We start from the raw sequence: 24,561 nt of genomic DNA, 5'->3' as shown, positions 1-24,561 counted from the left end.
AAAGATGTTAGGAAAGTTGGCAAAGAGTTTTAGACTCCTGATAAGTAGTAGCCCAATACTCCGGAACTTACTCTTGGCCTGCAACAAAGACAATGTTAATCTCTGTTGCCTTCTGTAACATTGTATTTTACGGGCGGGGTTGTTGGTCCCACGCCAACCTCTTTGTCACGCCAGATTCGGGAATCGAACCCGTGCCCATCTGCTTGATAAGCGATCCCGCGATTCAAGAGGATGCCAAATCATATTATATTGGTTTGTTACATTGGTTGTGCGTGTCAGGAGAACTTATACGTGTTGTTGAAAGATGATAAAGATTTACAGAAGAGCGACATGAAAGAAATTGTACACTACGTCTATTTTATGTGGGGGTACGGAAAGAGGTATCAGAAGAACCACACGCAAAACGCAGAACGGAAGAAAATTCGCAATCAACCATGGCGCTTACCCGTTTTCGATGCCGAGCGAGAGGAAATCGTCGCCTTCGAGCGCACTGTGGCGGCCGGTCCAGAGAATGAGGCCGCTACTGGAATGGGTCTTGAAGCGCAGATTCAAATCAATCTCGTAGCTGATGACGCGCCGCATGGTCTCCGCGTCGCTGTAGTGGAAGTAGCTGTCGGTGCCGGTAAAGCACGCGCCTTGGTACTTCCGGAAGTATTTGTTTTTGTACTTCACGCTGCGCAGGACGTCGTCCCCGTCGTCCCCGTCATCCTCGTCGTCCTGAAACTCGTCCCCGGATTTCCCGGGTGACAGCTGTGATTGCTGATGCGAGGAAGCGAACCGTCCCCAGTCCCGCACCGCTGAACCGTGGAAAATGGGCTCCGCCCCATTCCGTCGTCGATGATGGCTGCCTGGGTGGTGCTGCCCACCGTAATGGTCGTCATCCGACACCGGCACCTCGTCTTCGTCGTTGATGTCCGACGCTTCACCTCGATCAGTGCGCGTACCCGTGCCCGACTCGTCGTCCTCGGCCGTGACACCCCAGAAGCTCTCTGCGTCGTCCGCAGCGTCGTTGTGATTTTTCATAATTCTGTTCATCTCCTCGATCAGTGACTCATCGATCTCCGGCTCCGGGACCGCCCGGAGACTGCCGGGTACCGCCGGGTCGGGCCGTGCCTTTCGGCCCCTCCAACCGGTGGGCCGGTGGAGCAAGAAATCGGGCCGGTAAGGTATCCGGTCGCCATGTTGTTCGTAATCCTTATCGTTCCCATCGCTATCGTAAGCCTCATCGCTGCCATTACTGTCAGCGTCTTCGTCGGTCGATGATTGCTCGGCGGGCCCGCTGTCAGTGACACTCGCAACCGTAACATCCTTATCAACCACGCGGGTTCCGCCGCCCACTTTCGGTGCCGTCCCCCTCGATGGCTGATTGTGGTGCTGTTTTGCTGCCGAATGCTCCTGGCTCCTCTCTCCAAACCCTGCCAGCTCGGTGACCAACGTGGCCCTGTGGTTTCTCTCCGTGCCACCGTCCAACATTATGTCAGCCAAAGCGTCGCCTACGCCACCACCTGCATATGCTTGTTCGTCATCGGCGAACGCCGTGCGGTGATATCGATCGCTAACCAAGCTCTCATTAGCCGCGGCTTCCTCGTGACCACCATATCCGGGGCGCCTGCTGTGCGTTTCCGGCACCACCTCGTCATTCGATTGTCTCCTGGAAAATGGATCCTGGCCCACCCTTTGCGGGTCGACGTTCGGATCGGTCCCAGCCGAGGGCGTGGATGCTGGCGTTGATTTCCTTTTTTCTTCCTCTCCCGATTGCCGCCCGTCCTCGTAATAATCATTGTACGTTCCGTCGCTCGCCTCCTCCGAGCTGACCTCGCCACCATCCGAAGGGTTATTATCATGCGGCAGAGTGCTGTCTTCCGGTGCTGCTGGCACCGTTGCGGTCGCTCGCGTCGCTGTTGTCTGCACTCGTTGCAGCTGCTGCTCCTGCTGTTGCTGCTTCCGCAGCAGCAGCCGCTGCTGCCGTTCGATTACCTCCGACGGTAGCTCTTCAGCCTTGTTGCACTGCTGATTTTGCGGGTTACACTGACACTCGTACGTGTCTAGATTCGGGACGCACTTCGCCAGAGGACCGCACGGCCGGGCCACGCAAGCGTGCGGACAGTTTTCCACGTTCGAGCCACCGAGCGCCTCGGAGATGATCGAAATGGTGCGATCGTTGATGTCGACCTTCGCGAAACGATGAAAGTAAGACAGTATCATGAAATGTAAGTTCAGTCCTTCAAATCTTAATTGAAACCGGAAACTAGCAATCTAGAATTGCAATTCGTGTGAGAGGTTCCAATTGACTGAATGTAGCTTTGGAAGATGAAGACTGCGGCGTTTGGAAAACCGTAACTTTTGTGAGCTTTCTTTCCCCGGTAAGCTTAGTTTCTAGTTTTCTTAGGTTTCGTCGGTCCTCTTGGAAAGATTCTTACCTTCTGGATACAACCGGCGAACGCACCCTTATCCCGCAGGCTCATCGGTAGCGTGTGGACATTGTGAACGCCACCGAGATACAGGCTGTGTGGTAGCGACAGATGCCAGAATCCATTCGGCGACACCGTCATCACCTCCGGCAGCTGATCGATCTGTGTTGTGGTTTGTTTGAAAAATAAAGCCAGTAAACAGAGTTAGGGTTATAATTTCGTTCGGGAAGAACCCAATTTCCAAACGGATTAATTAGAGTGGTTTATTCGCTGTAAGCGTGCTACGACCATGACTTGAAAATGTAATTCAATTATATGTTTTATTCCATTACTACCGTCACCGACAAAGGTTGGCTCGGGCAGTTGACGGGTCGAGCGTCCTCGTTGTCACTAGCAAAAGGGGAAAAGTATGTTCGGGCCGTCCATCTACTACGGTAAGCGGTGCTTTAGCATGAGCCAGATTTATAAAAGAGAGAGTATAAAATCAACCGGCTCCGTCGGGTGCACGAACAGGAAAGTCACCAGCATTGCTACCGGCATCCTGCCGCAAGGAATGAAAAAGTGTTGCCGTAATTACAAAATAAAAATTTAATTAAATCAGTTCACTCGTGCTGTCGCCAGGAAAAGTGATCTGTCATGTCTCCGGACGACGTGGTCTGGTCAAACCGAGTAATTTTAATATGTAAACGCTGGGCCTACATTCTTAGACCAGATTGCTAAGCACAGCTGCGATAGCGAAATGAAACATAAAGCGGCTCGGCATTTTGGGTGGAATAAGTTGGCAGATAGCCTAGATCAATAGTCGCATTCTGTTTAGTTTACTGTTTACGCATCTCGCCGGGGTCCTTACCTTCAAAACAGCCAACCTAGAAGTGCGCGAGACTTTGATTGTGTGCCACTGTCCCATGGTTAGAGAAAATTCGCTCCTGAAAATTAGAAAAAGGATGGTGACCGTACTCGAATCAGGAAATTTCTTATTTGAAAATTATTTTGTAAGAATTAAATGAATGATTTGAATTTAGGAAAATTGCCGAAGTAATTGTTAAGTGATATTAAATTGGCAGTATAGGTGAAAACAAACTAATAACATGTTAAAGTGCTCGTAAATCGCAGTCGAGTATTCGAACACGAGTCTCGACCCAACTGCGAACCTCGTACACGCAAATCTGCAGTGATGAAAAATTGAAAACAACACTCTGAAGCGGCAGTGGCATGTGTGGCTAACATAATCTTATCAACACGTTAAAAGTTGCCTCACGATTCAACGCTCGATGCCTCCGATGGTCAAGCGATCCACAGAGCAAGGTAAGTACAGCGTACCTCACATCATCACAAAACACGATGAACGAGTTTGCGGTAAATGAAACGAAAATTCGGCCAAACACTCAAAATCGAACAAATAGCAATCCGTTCATCCTGCTTCTCCGGATGTGTGCTGGAGCTTATTCCCCTGGCGCCGAATCGAAGCTATTAAGCGTCGGCGGACGAATCCGGCTTCTGGAGGTGTTCCCTGCACGTCGAGCCCGAATTGGAATTGAAATTTTAATTAAATTCCAGCCACCGTTCGCGAGGCTGCTTTCCACTAATGACTTCTGGCGAAAGTAGATTAAGGTCGCGCATTAACATCAATCAACGCCCGCGGGCATGGTCAGCCGGATTACAGTCCGGTTTGACGATTGTTTTGCGATCCGGATCCGGTCCCTCTGGCTGGCAGAAGAGCGAATTCTGATCCGCGCGCGAAAGGGTGGTAGCAATAATCTGTTCTGGACACCAGCGGAATCGAAACGCATCAACTTGGCTCACCTGGCTAAACAGAGCTTGGTACCACTCAGTGTGCCAGCGACGGACGGGTTGGAAAAGCAGAACAACGAACGGCAATTGGTGTCACAACAAGCCAAGGAATTCTTTCTCCCGTGAGCAAAAGTTTGCAAAAACTCATTCGAACGTTAAGTAAAAAAATGCGTCAACTCGACGCACCTCTCTTTGGCAAGTCGCCACCTAGAAGAAATCGCTCAAAGAAGGATGGACGTAATTTGCATATTTAATGGCCAAATGCCCTCTACACGGCTGAGAAAGTGCACTGCACTGAGCCACTTCCTAGTTTTATCGCATGCGCTCCGTCTAAAGGGCTGACCATCGTTATTCATCCCTGCGCCATTCTTGGCTAGAATGAAAGAAAGACATTTCGTCCTACTAATTGTGGATCAGGCGTAGTAGTAAGCAGATGGTGACAAAAACATTGAACAATAATACGACAGAATACAACGTTGAATAAGACAAATTTCGTTCGCCGTCACGCTCCGGAAAAGTAAGGGCCGAATTCAGGAAACGGTAGCACCGGAGAAAATGCTGGTCACTGAGACTGAGCGGCGGCGTATCAAAGTGTTGGTTGCTTCATTAGCACACTTGGAAATTACTTTCGTCAACCTCGATAACGCGCAGCATGTTGACGAAATTTTAAATTTTGCGTCACTAAACGGGCAAACGGGGGATCTCATTAAACTTCAGCAAACATCGATATTATCTTTCTTGTAGCAAAGTTTTAGAATTATTTCCTACAACGGGTGCCTCTCGGCGTTCGGGGAGAGATGGCAACGTCGAATGATAGTCACGCCAACACAAAAGTCGAAGGTTCATGGAAGGCTTCGTTACATCGGAATGCTAAACGACAAATAATAGTCTTTTCGTCCAACGCATAATAAACAGCTACAGAGAGATGCGTAACGTGTAATGTGTAAGAATTTATTGTCCCAGATCTACCATAAATTATTACAAGTTACCATTAACCATCATGTACCTTGGTAGGAACATGCATCTTTTTCTTCCACGTCTCTGCATAGTAATCAATTCAATACATTTTATCCAATGCAACTTCTAACGACTTAACGAAACTTTGTAGTCAACCTTGCAAATCACTAATACAAGGATCAAATAAAATAAATCCTATGCAAAGAACAAACCTTGTTGCTCTTTACTTAGCTCGTCTGCGATAGATCGTCATGCAGTCCTGACCATGGCCAGTTGTCAAATGTGTTAAGTGACTGTTGCATTCGCACAACCACTAACTGCTTTTTGAAAAGTATCGAAATTGGTTGCAAAAGAAACCAGCCAAATAAGCCTGTTATTCTTCCCGTATTTTCAAACGATCGGATAATATTTCGATACAACAAACATAATCATTAAAGCATAAATGAATTTCGTTTATCGACATACTAAAGCCCTTTGCTAACTTTTACTCTACGAGGAGCAATTTATCATAGAATATCGCTCATCAAGGAAACCTGTGTATCTTGAAGTCAAGATAGAAAAAAAAGAGCATGGTGATATCATGCGATCCGCATATCAATCATTCAGTATTATCATCATTTGGCAGCTGGTAAGTGCATTCGGTAGCAAGTAAATGACCCCAGCTCCGTTATCCTCGTGAGCCGCCGGGTGCACCCGGTTCGTGATTGCAATTTAAAAATTGTGAACCCACACCAACGACCGACCGACTCACCTGACAGTAGCTGGCCCGCTGCCCAAATCGTACGTAAATTCGACGAAGCCCATGTTGAGGCAGAGCGAAATGTAATCACCATACTCGTGGTGCCCACTGTACAGCAGCAAACCGTCCTCCAGAAGTGGCTTGATGATGATCTGTCCGTAGAGTTCGGTTATACCAATCGCCAGCCGACCGTCGTTTCGTTTTGGCAGCGAAAGGGCCGTTTAGTGCAGGAACGAGGCCGGGGATCGTGTTTCAAATGCATTTTCCGGATGGTTTGTTGGCAGCAAAATTGATTGCCAGCCGCGGCCAAAGATGGAGACGCCCGGTGCCGCATCAAAATCCCATTCGATGGCGGTTGGTGGTTGCAATTTGACAAATGGGAAGTTGATGCATTCCGAAGCACGAGTTGCAGACCGGTAGGCGATCAGGTGGCCAGGTGGCGATAATAGTGCCGGTATCGATGATTATGTCGGCATCGGCAAGTTGATGAACATCGAACGATGGACCACACCAGAGGCAGTGCCGGAATGTTGCATCCGATAATAAACGGACCGATGTTTATTTGCAGTTGCAATTCATTAGCGAAACGGCCAGGGAAACGGATACCGGATGCCGAGCGGTTGCAGTCGCAATTGTAGTTGATTCAGATATAGCGGTCAGGAAAGTGCGTTTGTTTTGCACATGTTTGAAATGGGAAGAAGAGAAAAAAACAATGCATTAGAAAATTTGGCAATATGTAAAAGCATTAATTGATACTGAAGACATTGTTTGCAATTTAAACGAACTCAACTCAACAACACAGCGTTATGTGATGCACACGATAACTAATGCGTTTGTAACATTTTAGTTTGTCTCATCAAGTTCTGTTCTTTAGTCCTTACCTTTAACTCAAACCAAATGATGCAGCTATCACCAAGAGGAGCGTAGCGCAAATATGACGATCCGTTGAAGGATGGTACCTTAGGGAAAAGAAAAGAAACATTAAAAACAACACTGGGAATGTTGGGCGGTTCAACAATTGCACCATGTTGTAAATTTTCAGGTGAACATTATGAAGTTTATTAAAGCATATAGAACAGTATCTTAAGTAAGTGCAGGTGTTCAAAAGAATAGTTTAACCCGTTCGTTTTTCAAAACTCTTTCTCTTAAAAGTCACACTGAAAAGCTAACTTTATCAGATTTGAGTTTTTATCACACTTTTGCTACAATATTCGACAGCGCCTGGTGCTGGGTGGTGATGGCAAGGATGCACTACCTACAAACTGCAAGTTCACTATTAATCACGTACCTGTAAATCCAGTCGCATCTCACATAAATCACCGCCAAATCCCAACGGACACAGACAGATGGCACCATCATCGGACGGGAGGCACTTGCCGCCGTGCTGGCAAGGATAGCGACTGCACCGATCGGTTATACATTCCTCTGTGCGGTGTAGCAGAGCATGGGTTAAATTTTCGCACCCAACCACGACCACCAAGTGAGCCATCGTCCGCAGCAGGCAACATAAAATCGTTGTGATGTTTCATATTTTCCGCCAACCGTATTCCATTGTATTGTTTTCATTTGTTTGTTCGAGCGATACACGTGTAGGACGATGTTACCGTTGGTCGAAGTGTTTTTGTTGATCAATTTGTTTGTCATGTGTTCATTATTTATTATTTGATCCCACAGCATTCATCGTTCCGCCAGATACGCGAGGTCGAAAGAAAGCATGAAATGAATACGAAGAACAGTCTCATGAAAATGGTAAACCATGAAAAATCTACGTAACGCTTTGTCGGACCCCTCTATAAAATCTCCACAAAATTCCCATTCATCTAGACATGCATACATAGATGCGCATATTTGCGTTATGTAGACACATATGCGGATATACATAAAAAAGATATACAAACTTACAAAAATAACAAAAAATAAAGACCACTTTAGGTGGATCAATGAACCTCGAACGCCACGAACAAAAAGGAACGGGAATAAAATATGCGAGAATGTAGGCATCCGCCGGAAATTTGCGTGGATGGTATTTTTTGGTAGGAAAATTAATTATCATTTAATTAAATTGTAACGCAGTGCGATCATCTCACCAAATGGTTGCCTAGCAGGTGGTAGAAACCTTCAGGGAATTGCTGGCGGCTGTAAAAAGCCCTCCAGAGAGAACGAACTCTGTACGAACACTTAATTCAGTTACCTTCGGCCCCATTGGGTCGGTGCTAATGGAATGAACTTTAAAATTGAAACTGCACTAAACTTTGCACAATAAGCATAAAAGCCTGTTTCTTGGTTGCAGCAACGCCGAATACTGCATGGCGTTAGGCGTGTTTTAAGAAAGAGCGGTTTATGGATTATGGAAGCATAGTTCAGTATTTTGGTGGGTAATACTTAAAAGTGCAGTATGAAAAGTGTTAAAAGGGCTATTATTAAATCGTCGGCAATAACTGACAATTTCTCCAAACTGTTTGTTACTAATCAAACGATTTGATATCCTTCATTGTTTTCATTTAAGAATTAGATAAACCATCAAACATTTAACTGAATGGATCATTCAAACATGTTCAGTGATTTCGCACAAGTCAGTTCATAGTAAATACAAAACGATTATGAAACAATCAAGTTGCTTAAAGCTATCCGACAAAATGAACAGTTACTAGTTCCGAATACTAAATGAAGGCAACAGGGACGATTAATGTTTGCAAGACATTCGAATGTTATTCAAGTTTTGTAACATGCCAAAATACAAAAGTACTTTGCCTACTTTTCCTGCTAACAAGACTAATCCTTACTGGTTATGGAAAACAATGGTCACGGTTAGCAGTTTTGCAGAAGAAAGGGCTTCGCCATCAACCAGTAAGTTTTCCGCGCGGTTAGCTCCTAAAACTTCCCTTTTTCTGAGGAAAACTTTCAACGTCTGTTTATTGTTTCTGTTTTCCTTATTTTTTCTGCCCTATTTTACTAAAACAAAAAGTTACAGGATCTTCCATTTTGCTACCAACACTTTATTAATTGTCCGTAGTTGCACTGCGAATGGAAAGAAAATGCTTTTCACCGTCTTGCAATTAACAAAATGAATGGAGCGCTACAGAATCCCTGCTTTCATCGTGGCACTAGCAAAATAAACCATCTAGACAGTACATGAAAAACAATAAAATTTATTTCATAATTACAAACAAATTTTCTAAAAATAAATTTAGCTATTCAGAAGATTCGTACTTACGAATATCGAACCCATGTGAAACGTCCCCCAGGGGGGTCTGCTGGAAGTTGTAATCGTGATCATTAGTGACAAACTTTCGGATACATCCGGTAAAGCCGGTGCTGACGGGTAGCTTCCGGTCTAATCCGGTGATGTTGCCATATCCTCCGAGGAAAACCGGTTCCCGGAATGTGATGCGTGAAAACAATCCCTGAATGGGGAAGATACAAGAAAACAAACAGTACGAAAATGAAAACAAACTTGACACACACGACGGGGGGTTCTCTTCTTTGGCTGTTGTCCCTTTTCTCTCAACATAGACATTTGTGGTGGAATAAATGTCCAAACGGTGAAGCAACGCCAAAAAGGCTCTTAATCATGATGACGGTGTCGCGATCCATTGTCGCTTACGGTGGCTCACAATCACTCCTCGTTGCTGTACTCTGAGCAGTAAATGGACGCACCATCACAGGAGAGTATACGATAAACAGAAGTAGTTTACAATCGGTTTGGCTACACAACAAAAGTATGATAAAATAAACCATAGTCAACCACAAAATGTTAGTCACACGAGCATCGGTAAGTAGATATTACCTTATTATACATTAAAAATTATACCTTATGTTAAGTCGGAAAAGAGGCACATAGAATGCAGGGGAATAAATTAGACTACGAATGATCCTCGAAGCGTTGATTTTATGTGCATTATTGCATTTGCTCCAGACTTAGCATAATCATAATAATTAATTATAAGGAACACCGGAGCGTCCTTATTGATACACTGTAGAGATTTGAGCCGGACTTACGCAGCCTGAAACTACTGACTTTAAGTACCTCGTTAATCAAAAGGATTCGGTTGGTAGTTAGTTGCGGCTAGAGACATCTTCATCTGATTGCCTACCGAACTGATATATTAAGTCATTAACAGCAAATTGAATCCGGCCATATTGCAACCGTCATCTCTCCACCCATACCGGTAGCGTTGTGTGGAGCAAACCAAAATACGGGCTCCATCAGGGACAATTGCCGCCAGAAGGACAAATCTCGAATCTCTAGACCCACATAATCACACCATAACTCTGGAGAAAATTTTCACTTCATTTAACATCAATTTTCCACCCGACGGTGGTCGGTGCGCTGTGCCATCGTGAAGCATCGACATCTCATGGCGGCGGCCCAGAATTATCCTCCGAGGCAGCTTCAGACCACTGAATATGAGGACGGGGAGAACCAAAAGGGAGCACGTACGTACGGTTTGCCTCTTTAGCAAGTAAAAGCGCGCGAGCAGATTGCAATGAAAGATTGAAATTCAAGTAGTATCTCCAACACACTGGCTTAGGAAAATGTGGACCTACGATACTTGCACACAGTTGAATATTTTACCGCTCGCCCTGTAATACCGATCATTAATTGAATTCATTAATCCTTTCGAAGGTTGAAAGTTAAACCATGGAGTTTCTCGTATGTTGTTTATTATCCTGGTTTGCATGTTCTTCCTCCCCGCAAAAAAAAAAATCAACTATTGTGCAACTATTGTGTTTATTTTTAATTAGTTGATTGCACATTATACAACATCAACAATCATTAAAAATAGAGTTATTTAAAAAAATTAAATTACTTTCAAGTCACATTAAGCCAGTTACTAAATAGAGAACCAATTTAAAATATTGTATAAGTTTAGAGAAGGTAATCATTTTTTATGTTTTGTAGATGAATGGCAAACAATACGATCTGACGGGAAGACACAGTGACATTGTTGTGATATACGTTTCATCACAATTTCTTGTATGTACCTTTAATGTTACAAAGACAATCATTCTGTTGTGCAAGGGGTACTGACACGTGCCCGACAGTGGACACAACATTCTCGTACCGTCCATTGGCCTACCGTCAGCCATTTTCCTAATCCTAATCCTTGATACAAGCTGTACTCCATCGATGACAAATGGTTTAATCTTGTGAATTACTTAGTTTGTTCGTAAACTTTCCAACGCACATATTGCATGATATTGCGCGTTACACAAAAGCTTCAACTGACCACAAAGATCTCCAGCGCTTAATGGTGGTATATCGATGGTGAAGAGCCCCACCTCCCGATGCTCGGAACCGTCGGACCATTTACCGACGGCCTATTCGAGCAAGCTTGCCGTACCATCGAGAAAGGTTTACGTCTTCGGTGGCCGGCTGTAATCTAGAGGGTAAACATAATTAAAATCCCATTGTTTCTACACCATCCGGAGACACGACAGTAAGCTTCAAAGTGAGGCGTTGATAGGGGATTATGCAACTAGTTTTCCGCATCCGGAAGCTGGAACGTCGGTTGGTGGAAACACTTATCAGGACGAGTGTGGCACGAAACGGAAATAGATGCGACGGTGCGATGCAATCAGAATGGCAATCTGCTAACACTGTTATAAAATAGTTTATTTTAGCAACAGAGGATGGTGCGCTTGTTAAGTGTTCAATTGATAGCACGTAAAGTGAACGAAACAATTGGCATATTGACTGTAAGAGCATGTAAGAGTGGCTCCAAGATCACCAAGCCTTCACCTTGTCTTATTGTGTTTGAAGATTTTCCATTGATGGCATATTTATCGTATTGTAAATTCGTCAGCATACTCGTATAACTTATAAAATCCATCAATTGAGAAGCACAAAAGGGTCATGATTTATTTGGATAAGAATGTTAGAATAATTTCCGCTTCCGCAAGGAGGACGAGAGGAAATACACAAATCAAACGGTCCGGGAAACGGCAGACTCCGCAGCGAACTCATGGTCGCCTCCGCAGCATAGTTGAGAAAATAATCAATTTGTGCGGTTCCTTTTCTTACACACAGTACTGCCGTTTCGCTCTAACACGTCTGTCATCCTGTACAGCTGAAGAATTGAAAATCGGAAGAAACTTCCAGCTCAAGCGTCTAGTCTTCGTCTCCGGCCTCCAGTGCGCTGTGCACGCGCCATGCTTTACTGCAGCGCAATACACAATTCTTTTGTTGTGGAGTACAAACAATTCCTGATGAAATTTGTGGTCTTTGTGATGCAATACGCTTTGCTTGAAGACGTTCTGCAGTGCTCCGCACAAACAGAAACGCACGATGCAGCTGAGTCGAGGATTCGGCTCGGCAGACGATCGCTCGGTTGTCAGGGAAACTTTGTCGATGTCGGAGGAGTCTAAGAATATTACCTTTGAGCGACCCTGCACACGGTTGCCTTGGTTCAGCACCAGCCATGCGTCCCAGCGATGACGATAGATGGTAATCGTGTTCCATTGGTTCAGCACGATTGTTTCCTCTGACTTGACGCGCCCCATGCCAGAACCGCAGTCGAACCTGCAAAGTAAAGCAATGGCGAAACATAGTAAAGTGGGCACTGAATGCATCTACGACTTTATAGAAAATATTATGCCAAATTTAAAGACTTGAACGGATCAAGAAACTACAAAACAAAATAAGAGGAAGATTATTCCAAAGAATGTTTTTGTTATAACTAGTTCCGTAGTACTAGTTTAATTTACTTCCGCTCAAAGTTGAACCAGGGAAATATAGAAGATGTGTGCGTTTGTCAAAGTTGTCAATAAAATACAATGGGTACATTTTTATTCGATTGTTGCTCGGCCCCTACCCGAATTACATCGAATTCTGTTTAAGCTTGACATGACAATTAAATCGAAATTGTGTTTTGTGTTAATTACCATGCATCGAGCTAATATTAGTTCCCGAAATTGATTTTATGATAGCCAAGCTCGACGGTTTGCAGCGTGCTGTCGACATGCTTGACAATTGGGTTTTCCGAAGCCCAACGTAACTAGTCTGGGGATTTGATTTTCAGAAACGATTTACCTCTGTTAATTTGCTTTTACGGTAGCAAGACGACATCAATTTATGAAATGTCCAGGCACCTGACTTACGGGTTTGAAATTTTAGTCCAAAAGATCTAAAAAAGAGTGTTGTTTTCAATTCGCAGGCGTCCAAATTTCATGGAAAAGCGAAAAATGTTTGAAAAAAATCAATCGAATCTCGCCTTGTCTTTGCAATCATGCCCAACTTTGCGTTGCTTTGGCTATTACCTAATTTATGTATTTCCCAAACAATAAGTTTTCATTATAAAGTACACTCTGAATTGAATGCCTCTGAATGAGGCAACATTTAGAGCATGTGCTTCGTTCCAACTTTGCGAATTGCAATAAAAAAAATGTTATGATCATTGCGAACATAATAGTTATATAATTCAAATCTTATCGCTGGCTTTACTAAACAAAATAAGATAACAGAGATCACGTTTGTTAATTTGGTACCTCCCACTATCGTTATGTATGACACAAGTATTTACAACATGCTTAAACTAAAATGAAGCTAGTATAATTATTGTTTTTTGTAACTGCTGCCTTGAATACTGTTGGTATGAGACCATTCTATTCGGAAAACGGAAAACGGAAAAAATATCAGCTTACGTACACTACCTAATGTCGGGTTAGAATCAACTTGACATACATACAAAGCGTTGAATGTACGTGTGGTAGTAAGGACGCCGTTGCAATTCCGCATGCGGTTGCTACACAATGTCGAAAAACTCATGATAGCTACGTGACAGAGGCCACACTGTCGAAGTGGAACACATACATTTATCTTGCATAATTGAACATTCCTAGAGAATTAATGTACACATAAATATCAGTTGCCAGCTGATTTATGGGGTAAGTTTTGGTCTCCGTCCGAGTACTGTGTAGACGATGGCATTCGCCGGACCACAAACCCGCGAGTGGATATTTGCGGCTAAACACCAGCATTCCGTGCGACAACTGGCCGTATTCCTTAGGCGTAAAATTTTTACGATCTAATGATAGTTTATTCATTCCAACCAACTTTCCAAGAAAAAAGCATTTCGTAAAATGTATAAAGCTAGGAAAGTGGCAGCAGTAAGTACGACGGCAGCAATGAGACCAATATCTGAAATAAGTACATTAATACACCCTTTAAGGAGAGAAGTATATTATGAATGATTCGGTATGTAATCAGAAATTCTGAAGACTTCTCCAATGACATTTTACGTTATGTAATGCGTATGTGTACTACACTTGAATTAACCCCAAATGCGTTTCTATACTTATACCAAACATTAATCACGAATGGAGAAGCCGAAAAAAGAAACATTCCGATTAAAGGTGTTGTAAAAATTACGAACACTACTACAACCAGCCCCATTTTGTATTATCCATTGCCATTTTCAAAACATTATTCGTTTATCCTGTAAATAAACTTACAAAATTCTAAGGGAGGCTCTCTAAGCTGGTCTGTAAGTTATTTACTTGCGATATTGCCTCCGTTTCAATCATAATACATTTTATATCGATTTGCTTCAAAGGCGCTCGAGAGAAGATGCTTGTAGCTATCTCGCCTTAGCTTATGAAATAAAGAAGTATCAGAAAATGCGAGCGACTCCAATTACATGTAAACCGAACGCAAAAAATCATTGCCATCGACTGACGCCATCTTGCCAGTCGTTGAACTCGCAGTGTGGGCAAAGTCAATATCCTTTTCCCCATCTTTTACGATTCCGATGAAACAACCCTCCTTTTATCAGCCCCGTCCGTAACTCAATTATGTTGTTGACAAACATTCCGATTCTGCTACTTCACAATCGGCGGAATATCAGGTCAGCAACATTTTCGCAGTAGTCTATTTAAAGGCTACAAAAATATATTGCGAGTAGAAATTTTCGGAATAAATAGAACAGAATAAATTGCGAAGTAAACAGTTTCTTGTTTTTGTATGGAAAATTATTATGAAAAGATTATTTGGAGCTACCCCGAAAATAATAAAAAAAGAAAAAGTGACTGTTGGAAATAGCCTTCTAAGTCGGTCATTATTAATCGTTCCCTATTTTGCTAAATGTGATTGCATCTGTTGTTAACCAACCCGTAGGAAAAATATAGTTTAACAGTGAAAAGCATTGGCTTTTAACCAGAGTCAGATAACACAGCTGCTGATAGTTAAGTAACAATCCCCAGATTTTACGTGTTCAAACAGCCGAATTGAACGATGTAGTGAAGCGTTTGTGGCCGTTTCAGCAATCTGTCGCTACTTACCAGAATTCTACAAAACCTTGATGTAACAGCAGCGCCATAAAGTCTCCCGTTAAATCGTCTCGTTCACCCGTAAGCAACAAAACGCCATCAAACGATTCAGGGCGAAATTCGACATGCAGCTGAAAAAGAGAGCATTGAACGCCATTAGAACAATTACCCAAAAGTATTAGTACTGGCACGAGTTAGTATAGTATAAGTGTAGCAAAGTATGAAAGTACTTCGAAAGAATACATTACATGCAAACCTTGAGAAATTTCACCTCAACGTTGCCAATACAACATTTTTAATAAATTTAAAATTTAAGCTATATTTAAAGCGCTGCAATACGCGATTGGTTTGTACTAAGTTAGACCAAAACTGTAACAAAAACATCTCGGACAGCACGTACTTTCGGTGCTGTTGACGTCGCAAACGAAGGTCTGGATTCTTGCGACGGTCACCACAACAATAACAGCGTGGTGCATCGGGCCTTTGGCGCATCAACGGCGATCCTGCCTGCTGTGTAGCAGAAAAAATGCACAAATCCCCAAAAACTTTTCATTCAACCATATTCGGAATTGAGAATTTTCAACCAACACCACCATCTGAATCATTGGGCTCGGATTAGACGCTCGATTGTAAGTTTTTGCGGGGCCAATTTTATGCGATTGTTTTTTTCCGTTTCAACCACACGGGTTTCAGTTTACTCAGTTCCATTTATGTTTTCGTGGGCTTTGGCACCGGCGGTTGCTGCAGGTTAGTTGTTGGTGGTGTTTGAGCTAAAACTGTGCGCTTGGAATGTTCTCGATGAGTTTGCCAACTTTCCGCTGGCTGTCCTTTCCCACCAACTGGAAAGGGCCGTATAACGATAGAACGGGATATCATCGGGGACTGCGAATGAAAATAGGATCTGCGAGGTCAGAACGCGGAGCAGGGAAACCACTGTTCTGTCTTTCGAACAGCGGCAACGTTTGGGAGTTGCACATGTGTGAGAATATTGGCACGGAATTGACACTGATAGCGCGGCAAGGTTTTTTGTTGTGTTGTTCAAACACCACAGCCGTTCGGGTTGTGTCTGCCGAAGCAACGGTCGAACAAATTCATCCTGGTGTTGTACACCAAAATCCACACATACCCAAGACCACAACAAAAACGAGACGGACAAAAAAGGAACGTTTCCCCGTAAGCGAACATCGTCGTGGACGTGTGTGCGAGAGTTGTATGGTGGTATAAGCGTTTCTGCCATTAAAACGGCGTTGATGTAACGATCGATGATGTCAAATATGAGTGAAACGCTTTAACGCTTGCAAAATTGCAACTGGAGCCATATCGAGTGAAATAGATCATTAGACCATTTTTCGGGGTTCTATTTCTAATTGGACCATTCTCTTCATATTTTCGCAGTAAATCAGGCTCTAGTTATAGATCTTTTAAGTCAACTAAACCTAAGTCACGCAGACAGAAACTACAAAACACCCTTACCTGTACATGTTTGTACGCTCCTCGTAGGGCGGGAAATGCGACCCACGACCGTTTATTAAAGCGTGGCGTGTTAACTTTCGTATCTGTAACGAAATCAGAATATCATATTTAATATAAACAACTTGTTTCTGTAACAATTCTTATTTTGAAATATTGCATTCCGCGATATTTCGGTATTGCCAATAATGTGTCAAATGTTTATTATCATTTATCTGAAACAACAAGTCTACTAAACAATTCGAATAATAACGAGTCACAACGAGCTTACTGGAGTAATGGTAATACCATTCGAGATAAGAAGGTTTTTAAGGAAGGTTTAGTTGAAATTGCAGAGCAATCTCGAATTCAATCGCTAAAAAGTCATTCTAATCGATTCATTTGTGCTAAATTCCTGATAGAGGCTGGCTGATAAATCATTTTTCTTGCATTATTTTATAGTAAAATATGATAGATTATCTGGAATTCGAAATAGAGTGTGCGAAGTTGTTTACTAAACCATCAGATTAGAGTGCATTACAGCCCGAAATCATGATAAACGTAATTGCTTTTAAATCGGTAATTGTAATCAGAAAATGTAATTGCAAATTTTGTGCTAAAACGCTATCGTTGAAAACGATTTTCCCCAATTGTCGATCTGTTTTCCCAACCCGCTCTGTAAGCAGCAAATAACTGAATCTTACATCACTTTATTGAATTTTACGGTTTCTCGGAACTTAGAAAGCGTTGCCGTCAGCAAAAATGTTCTCTTCACTTCGGGCACAACTTCTGCTCTTATACTGCTCCTCTGTTCCATTTTCAGCACTTCTTACTCTTCTTAGCACTTCTCCATAAGCGAGCAAACTAGTTTTTCACGGATGGTTTCCCTTCGATGGCAGCTCGCAATTTTACTAGGTTATGGCGTTAGTTGGTGTTTAGAAAATGTATACCGACGCATTGAAAAGATTCGATATTTATGCTACCGTGGAATAGCTCGGCACAACAGACCGTCTAGCCGCGTCAAGTTATGGTAAGTTCAGGTAAACTTAACAAAATATGTATCTTTTAAATGACTATCGTTGAAAAAAGTGAAGCACTCAAAATTGCCTCCCTGAATTGAAAATTGAAAATTGCCTTGAAGATTGAGTGGCTTCTTCGTTTTCAGACGCATTATAAAAAATAAACTCAAAACTCAAAAACTGCTGATAGTGCTTTATCAGTTATTAACTATTAACAACATATTTTTTGTTTGCCAAAATAAATATTCTTTGAATAGTGAAAATATTCTTTGGTGGCAGAAGTGGTAACATCAAACACATGGTTTCCGAGCATTTTAGCGATATTCGCAAACAGATAATGTTTTTTTCTCATATGTTCTGGGACTCTAGCTGCTCATTTCCCCCGTTTGCCGTACCGCGATGCGAAACCAGTTTTTTGTCATCGACGGCTTCCATTTTACTCACCATCTGTTTCTGTCTATGTCAATTACGAAACCAAAAAGCTTTTCATTGTTACCTACTTACGGCTTGCATGGTTCAATTAACGCTTTCGAAACGTGAAAAATTGCGCTCGTCACTAATTCAGATCGACACCGGCGAAAAGTAAACTTATAAACACGAACAAAAAAAAGTAACAAATCCGGATAGAAAAAGATTGTATTTGAAAACTATTATTTACGTTTATATAAATCTTTTTTTAATAAATTTTGCATTTGTATGGTAATAGACATAATTTCGTTATATATTTCTGTTGCTTTAGGAGCAGCACGTTGGCGATTTGATAGGAACTAGGAGCAGTATATAATGTACCAAATCATGTATCAAAAACCTTTACAAGAAATAGCTTAATTTAGGTTTTAATTAAATAATTGAAAGATAATCCATATTATGTGGAAGCCAACTTAATTTCAAAGAAAAAAATCTATTCAATTCAAGGGCTGTCGATGCTCTCTAACACACTCCAACGTAACGTGCTTCTTCGGAAATGAAGGTAGAACTTTTTGAACTTTTTTACCTGCAATCAGAGTGCGTAAAAATAAGTTTAGCGAATGTCACTAGAAGAAGCTCTACAAAGAGGCACGCTCATCGGAACTGATCGGGGTGCAAAACTAACAAGAAGTAAAACTTTTTCGAGTAATTTTCCACCGTCATTACGCAGTAAACTTTGCTGTTTGTGCTGTTCGGAAAAATGATTCCAGAAGTGTCAGCGTGTGCGGCGTCCGAAGTTCCACCATGTGATGGTATTCTACAATGAACCAATGTAACTATCATCACAAGCAAGTTAAAAGGGTGCATCCGTACGTCCGTCGGAGTGTGGCAATGAAGAGCATTTGGTTCACAGTTGGCTGTCGTAGCGACGACGGTAGGTGGCTCGACGAAATAAAACCTGAAATCTTTCGGGTTTTATTGCCAACTGGCGAGGTTTTCTTTCAGCACGAAGAAAGTTTTTCTTTGCACTTTACCCGCATCTGGTGTCCATGATGCCCGAGACAGTCGGCATCAAAGATCCGATCAAAGCGACTCTCGAAGCGTTCGTATAACTGCTCAGCACATTTTCTTGAATGTTGCTCAACATACATGTAGTTATTGCTTATAAATTCCGATAGTACGTCTTTAAGTAACGAGATTTTGATAAAAAAATATATAAAACACAAAAAACGTTTAAAATAAGAAAAGCGTACCTTTGAAATTATGTTACCAATTAATAGATATAGCTGCATTTTATATCTTTGTTTAGATATAATCTTGTTAGTTTAACGCAATTATTTCATACATTTCGAAGTCCAATGAAGATATTTCTGTGTGGAATATACCTTTCTTGTCAAAAAATAAACACAATCAACAAGAAAGCCATGTTGTAATCCATGCCACATGTTATTGTAATTCAACCGAAGATAAAAGGCTACAGACAGTATACACGAAACCTTGTTCAAAGGATTGTACTGAAATACAGTAATAACACACGCATTCGGCTCGTTACTGTCAAAATTAATCCAACACGATACCAGAAGGTCACTGATGTCCATTATTTTAATTGTGAAGCCAGTTGGTGTCTTTCATTGACCATCAATATAGCTCTAGCAGTCGCATAATTTGGAATGGTAGCCACTGTTTCGCATGGAGGGTGAATGGAACACTCAACAGCAGCAATTCTACGTTCGTCATAGTTCTTCGTCACGGATTCGACTTACCATGGCACAAAGGAAAGCATTAGAAACGGTTAATCGTATACTGCAAACTTTAAGAGAATGTGAATCACTTCTTTGAGGAAAACTGTTTTTTTTTTCTGGTGGCTTTCGGTAGACATCACCTGTTTCAACGCGTTCAAAAGCCGCTCATGAATTTTACGATTGGTTTAGGGCTTTCATCTGTTTTATGATGACACGTGCAGGCATTGACTGTGACATGTACAAAGGCACAATGACGAATGTGCCGTACGCCTCGCTCAACAATTGATGGATATTGAAAATGCAAAAATGACAGAGTCGTTACCATCAAATTTCAGTAATTTCGCGAACGTTCCTGATTAATTGATTCACAGCGTAGTTCCAAATATTGTAGAAAAATTATTAAACTTATCAATAAACTATTCAACAACTACATAAGGAGCAAAAATAACGATGTTCATGATATCAATTCTAAAATCCAAGGAAAAATACCAGGTACTGTCATTAATAAAAATACCATTGATATCGTTAGTACAATCAAATAGATTTGTCTCTTTCAAATGCTACCACCTTTGTACTCAAAATGTTTCACGTTTTATAGGTTTCTTTTCCTTACTGACGTTTCGGATCGACATTATAAAATGAGTTTTAAACACTTCTGAATCATATCTTGGAAATGTGTATTCTTTTATTATAATTAACTGGCTGTTGCTAAAAAGATAGCACAACACAAATGAATGGGAGTATCCGTAGAAGATTCCTTTTCGAAAAAGTCTGAAGCAAGGTCATTACCAAGATTGGTTCCCTAGGATTTCGGAAAACTTTTTCGGGCAATGGTTGGTGGAATGGCTTTTGCCACAGCCCAAATGTTAAATGAAAATTCAGAGTTGGGACTGACCTGATGATCACGTTTATTAAAACGAAACGAAATTGACATTCCAAGTTCCATTCCGTGACCATGAAATATCGACTTCAGTGGCATTAGAAGGGATGAGCATTATTCAGTCAGTGCTCGACAGAGAAATGCGTTGGTGCTGCCATCAACCAAGAATTCCGTACAACTCATTGCAGAGATAGAGAAACAAACAGAACCAGTTGATATTGGCTACATAAAAGAATAAAATATAAAATATGACCATGATACGATAAACCAGTTTTAATCGACAGTTTCGAAGGAATCGTTCACCGAGGAACATTAGAAAACTTTAATAAACATAGACAAAGTAAGTTTGGGATTGCAAGCTACTATCTTATGAAGAAGATCTTCTTCTTTCAACATTATATCTCCACAAAGGTAAATACGAACTCTTAAACCATTTTTAAATCGTTATTGTAAGATTTAGACTAATTGTTGGTGTATACATCCTACATTTCGCTGAATTTCCCACACCCCATCGTTATGGTATTAACATAATGTTATTATTTATTTATTTTTTTATCGAGTAAACTCAATACGTTGTTTAACAATAATAAAGCCATACAAAAAAATCTCATAAATTTAATATTCTACTATTACTTTCAATAACCTTATTCTTTAAGCTTAAAACGTATGTTTGAAACTTCGAAATGATACAACAGTGCTAGTTGGGATTGAACGCTTGCAGCCCTAAGTTCTTTAAGTCGAACCAACTTATAGAATATATCCCACATTAAATATAATATCTCTACTATCGTCTGCCGGTTATTATTCAATTTTGACAAGCTTTTGACAGCTTAACGGTATGGTAGAAATAAATTTAGGACATTGTTTGAAGGAAACGAAATCGTGGCGCTTCTTACCTTCTTCGCAACGGTTTCCGCTTTTCCCGAATGGACACAAGCAGTGCGTGAATGGAGTTCCTTCAACACCAGCATGACAAACGCCTTCGGGACCACAGTCGAACGTACACGGTTCCCTTTGGAAGAATAAAAAGTAAAAACAAACGTTTAAAGAACAAATTCACAAACACGAAACGGATCAGCTTTCAGGCGAAGGTGTGCCTTAAGTTTCTCAAAACCATTCGATGGCACTTCGTTAGAATGTTTAATTTGATTTCGTCAGCATTAGTTGGCTTCCATGGACCATTTAAATTTTCCAACAAAAAAAGAGGCTAATGAGCTTAAGGTTTTTGTGCGGAAATGATAAAAAAAAACTTGACGTCAATTTTTGCTTTTTAAATATCGTAAGTACAGTTTTGGCTTGGTCACCGAAGCGAAACAGCAGACAAGTTAATTGAAGCATCAAATGAAGTCTAATGGGCCAATCGAAGTTATTTTTGGGTAAGGTTATTTTGTACCGAAAAAAATAAGCGCATTCCCCAAGAATGTGGGCCTACATGAATTAGGCATTGCCATTTGCTTGATACATCTAAGAAACTATCAACTAATGAATAATATCATTATTAATTTTATCAGCCTGACACAGAGTCTAACTTACCTCACCGTACCGTCTGGCAGTGGCAGCGTACTATTTTCAACATTGTCACTGCGACCAACCTCCTCAACAGTAACCGAAATAAGGCGAGAGCCCTGCTCATGCAGGTTATCTAGCATAACTTTTTGCGGGATGAGATCCTTTGCTTCGTGCAATCCGCCGGTCTCCTCCTCCATTGAGGTTGCCATCGACAGTGGCAGGGCTCGTATTTCCGATGCATCCAGCACATCGCGAGACGCTGATGGCTGTGCCATTAAGGACGATGCAACATCAGCTTCATTCCCGCGATCGGTGACAGGCGAGTGTAATGATATGCCGCTGATTTCCATATCACCTGCCAGTGGCATATTACTTCTGCCTCCGTCATGGGTCACCCCGCCGCCGCTGGCAATATCAGTTGTGTTAGATTTTCGCCGGTCATTGCCGGATGGTTTCTGTGGTGTTTGTTGCTGCGCTCGTTGTGGTTGATGATCGTGCCGGTTGCTAGTGGAAGCCACAGCCATCGATGGACCAGCATCGCTGTGGACGGATTTTTCGTTGCGACTTGACTTGCCGAGATGTTGCTTTGCTTGGATGAGGAGGCTCCAAGCGTCATTCGCATTCGAAGACTGCTTCGAGGCCTCGGTCTTCCAATTATGATTAGTTTTTCGCCTGGCCAGCTCGCTGCCGACGATGCTGTTTGGGTTGGTGATTGGCGGCCGACGACCTTTGCTAGCTGTCAACCGGTTGGACGGATTGGCGACTTCGACTTCGCCTCCTGCGTCAGTATCATCGTCCGTTACTTCCGTTTCGCCATCATCGTACGATTTCATCGATATGTGCAGATCAGATATGTCGAGTTTGGCGCTGAACGACGCACCGCGCTGATACAGGACGTCTTCTTCGCCATTGGATGAGTTGTCGTCGCTGGAGGTAGAGTTGATTTCTGCCAAAGAAGCGGTGACAGTAGACAAGAAAAAACTTATTTTAAAAATTCTGAGTAAAATTACTTTGACGCCGTTTAAAGCGCTGATCAATGTGAATTCTTTTCATATTGATCGGTTTATAAGCAATACGCAAGAGCGCACTGTCAACCTGAGATTTGGTTGAAAACAGGGCGGATTGAACATATAATGGCTCGACTCGAATTAGACAGTCAATCGGAACCGTCCAAGCATATCCACGAGCGATGCATTACGGCAAGCAAAAACCATCTCCTTCGTTCTCATAATGTGATTTGAATGATGTAAAATTATTCATGAGACTCCCGCTCTCTAACCGGTTGTCAGTAATGATGCATATTTTCTCCCCACGCTGGTGGACTGACTTGCAAAACTTGTGTACGTGCCCTGTTCTATTGCTTATTAGAAGCCCATGACTAGACGCCTCACTGAGAAGTACATTCCGCTAGCATCGCAAAGTGTTTCTCATAGTACTGAAAGTGTCTGATTACCCAATTACTGGTGAGCGAGAACTCGCTTGGCGTCCGTTGAGGATGCATCCCACAAAGATAAGACCTAGCACAATTCTCAAATGGGTCAATAAAACCGAATCGCTCTATTGCATTAATGATCGCGTGAATTTCACAAAATAGACTTTCAGACTAGAATTTTCGTATGGCGATGGGTTGTATTTGGGGTTTCATTTTCCTTTTACTCGGAACAGGTGGCCTTCCAATATACTCTTTCGATTTCGGGTTAAGTCATCAATCGCGAGGGGAAATGCAACAATTTAATCTTCTTTCACTGATCACAACGAATTTTAGTCTTTCTTTAGTGAACGAACCGAAATGCCCACCCGCTTACAAATTAGCATACAGAGAATCGATTTAATCAGACGTCCTAGGGTGAATCGAGATAGAATTGACGTGCATTTTGGAGGCTGATAAATAATAATTAGGCCTAGTTACGGACGCAAGTTTTCTGGACGCGCCGAACGTTCCACCGTCCTCCATACGTAATTAGGCAGCCGTAATTGGGTGAGAGTTGTGTAGTGAGCGTTGAATTATTACATTGCATCGGTACATTAAAGCTCGCGCTCAATTTAACGCTCGTTAGCTCCGTTGGCCTGGCACGACATTTTAAAAAATAATTTCGATTTCATTTCATTCCAGAAACGATATCTTGCCTTCTTGTGAAGCTTGTGTTTATTTGAACATGATTTGTAAGTGCGATTGATATCGAGGGAAAAAGACTGCAAAGAATTTTAAATGTTAATTTTTGTCACGGTCAAAGAGTTTTCTAGCAAACGATTCTTGCGTTTCGTTTTCGTATCACAGTGTCTATCGAGTTGAAGTTACAAATGATTGATTTTTTAGAATGTTCGCCACTTTTCTTAAATCATGCTGCGTATGCAGTTATTTTAGCCCCGCGTGGTTTAGAACTGCCCA

The 24,561-nt window shown here is 42.0% G+C and overlaps 1 protein-coding gene across 1 annotated transcript in view; it reads right to left on the bottom strand.

Moving 5' to 3' along the window:
* LOC131215432 (uncharacterized) overlaps positions 1-24,561 on the bottom strand; it is a 72,188-nt gene that overhangs the window by 8,485 nt on the left and 39,142 nt on the right. The window contains exons 3-14 of the mRNA XM_058209820.1: positions 22,197-23,118; positions 21,560-21,675; positions 16,639-16,721; positions 15,178-15,296; positions 12,277-12,421; positions 9,113-9,302; positions 7,187-7,323; positions 6,780-6,857; positions 5,911-6,050; positions 3,262-3,337; positions 2,421-2,573; positions 446-2,172 (exon numbers count right to left, since the gene is read on the bottom strand). Of these exons, the coding sequence (XP_058065803.1) occupies positions 446-2,172; positions 2,421-2,573; positions 3,262-3,337; positions 5,911-6,050; positions 6,780-6,857; positions 7,187-7,323; positions 9,113-9,302; positions 12,277-12,421; positions 15,178-15,296; positions 16,639-16,721; positions 21,560-21,675; positions 22,197-23,118 (3,886 nt within the window). The remainder of the gene's footprint in view (positions 1-445; positions 2,173-2,420; positions 2,574-3,261; positions 3,338-5,910; positions 6,051-6,779; positions 6,858-7,186; positions 7,324-9,112; positions 9,303-12,276; positions 12,422-15,177; positions 15,297-16,638; positions 16,722-21,559; positions 21,676-22,196; positions 23,119-24,561) is intronic.

This window comes from Anopheles bellator, chromosome 1, assembly GCF_943735745.2.
Source record: "Anopheles bellator chromosome 1, idAnoBellAS_SP24_06.2, whole genome shotgun sequence".
Taxonomy (NCBI): Eukaryota; Metazoa; Arthropoda; class Insecta; order Diptera; family Culicidae; genus Anopheles; species Anopheles bellator.
The sequence above is the reverse complement of the archived record's forward strand: the minus strand, read 5'-3'. Positions and strand labels throughout refer to the sequence as shown.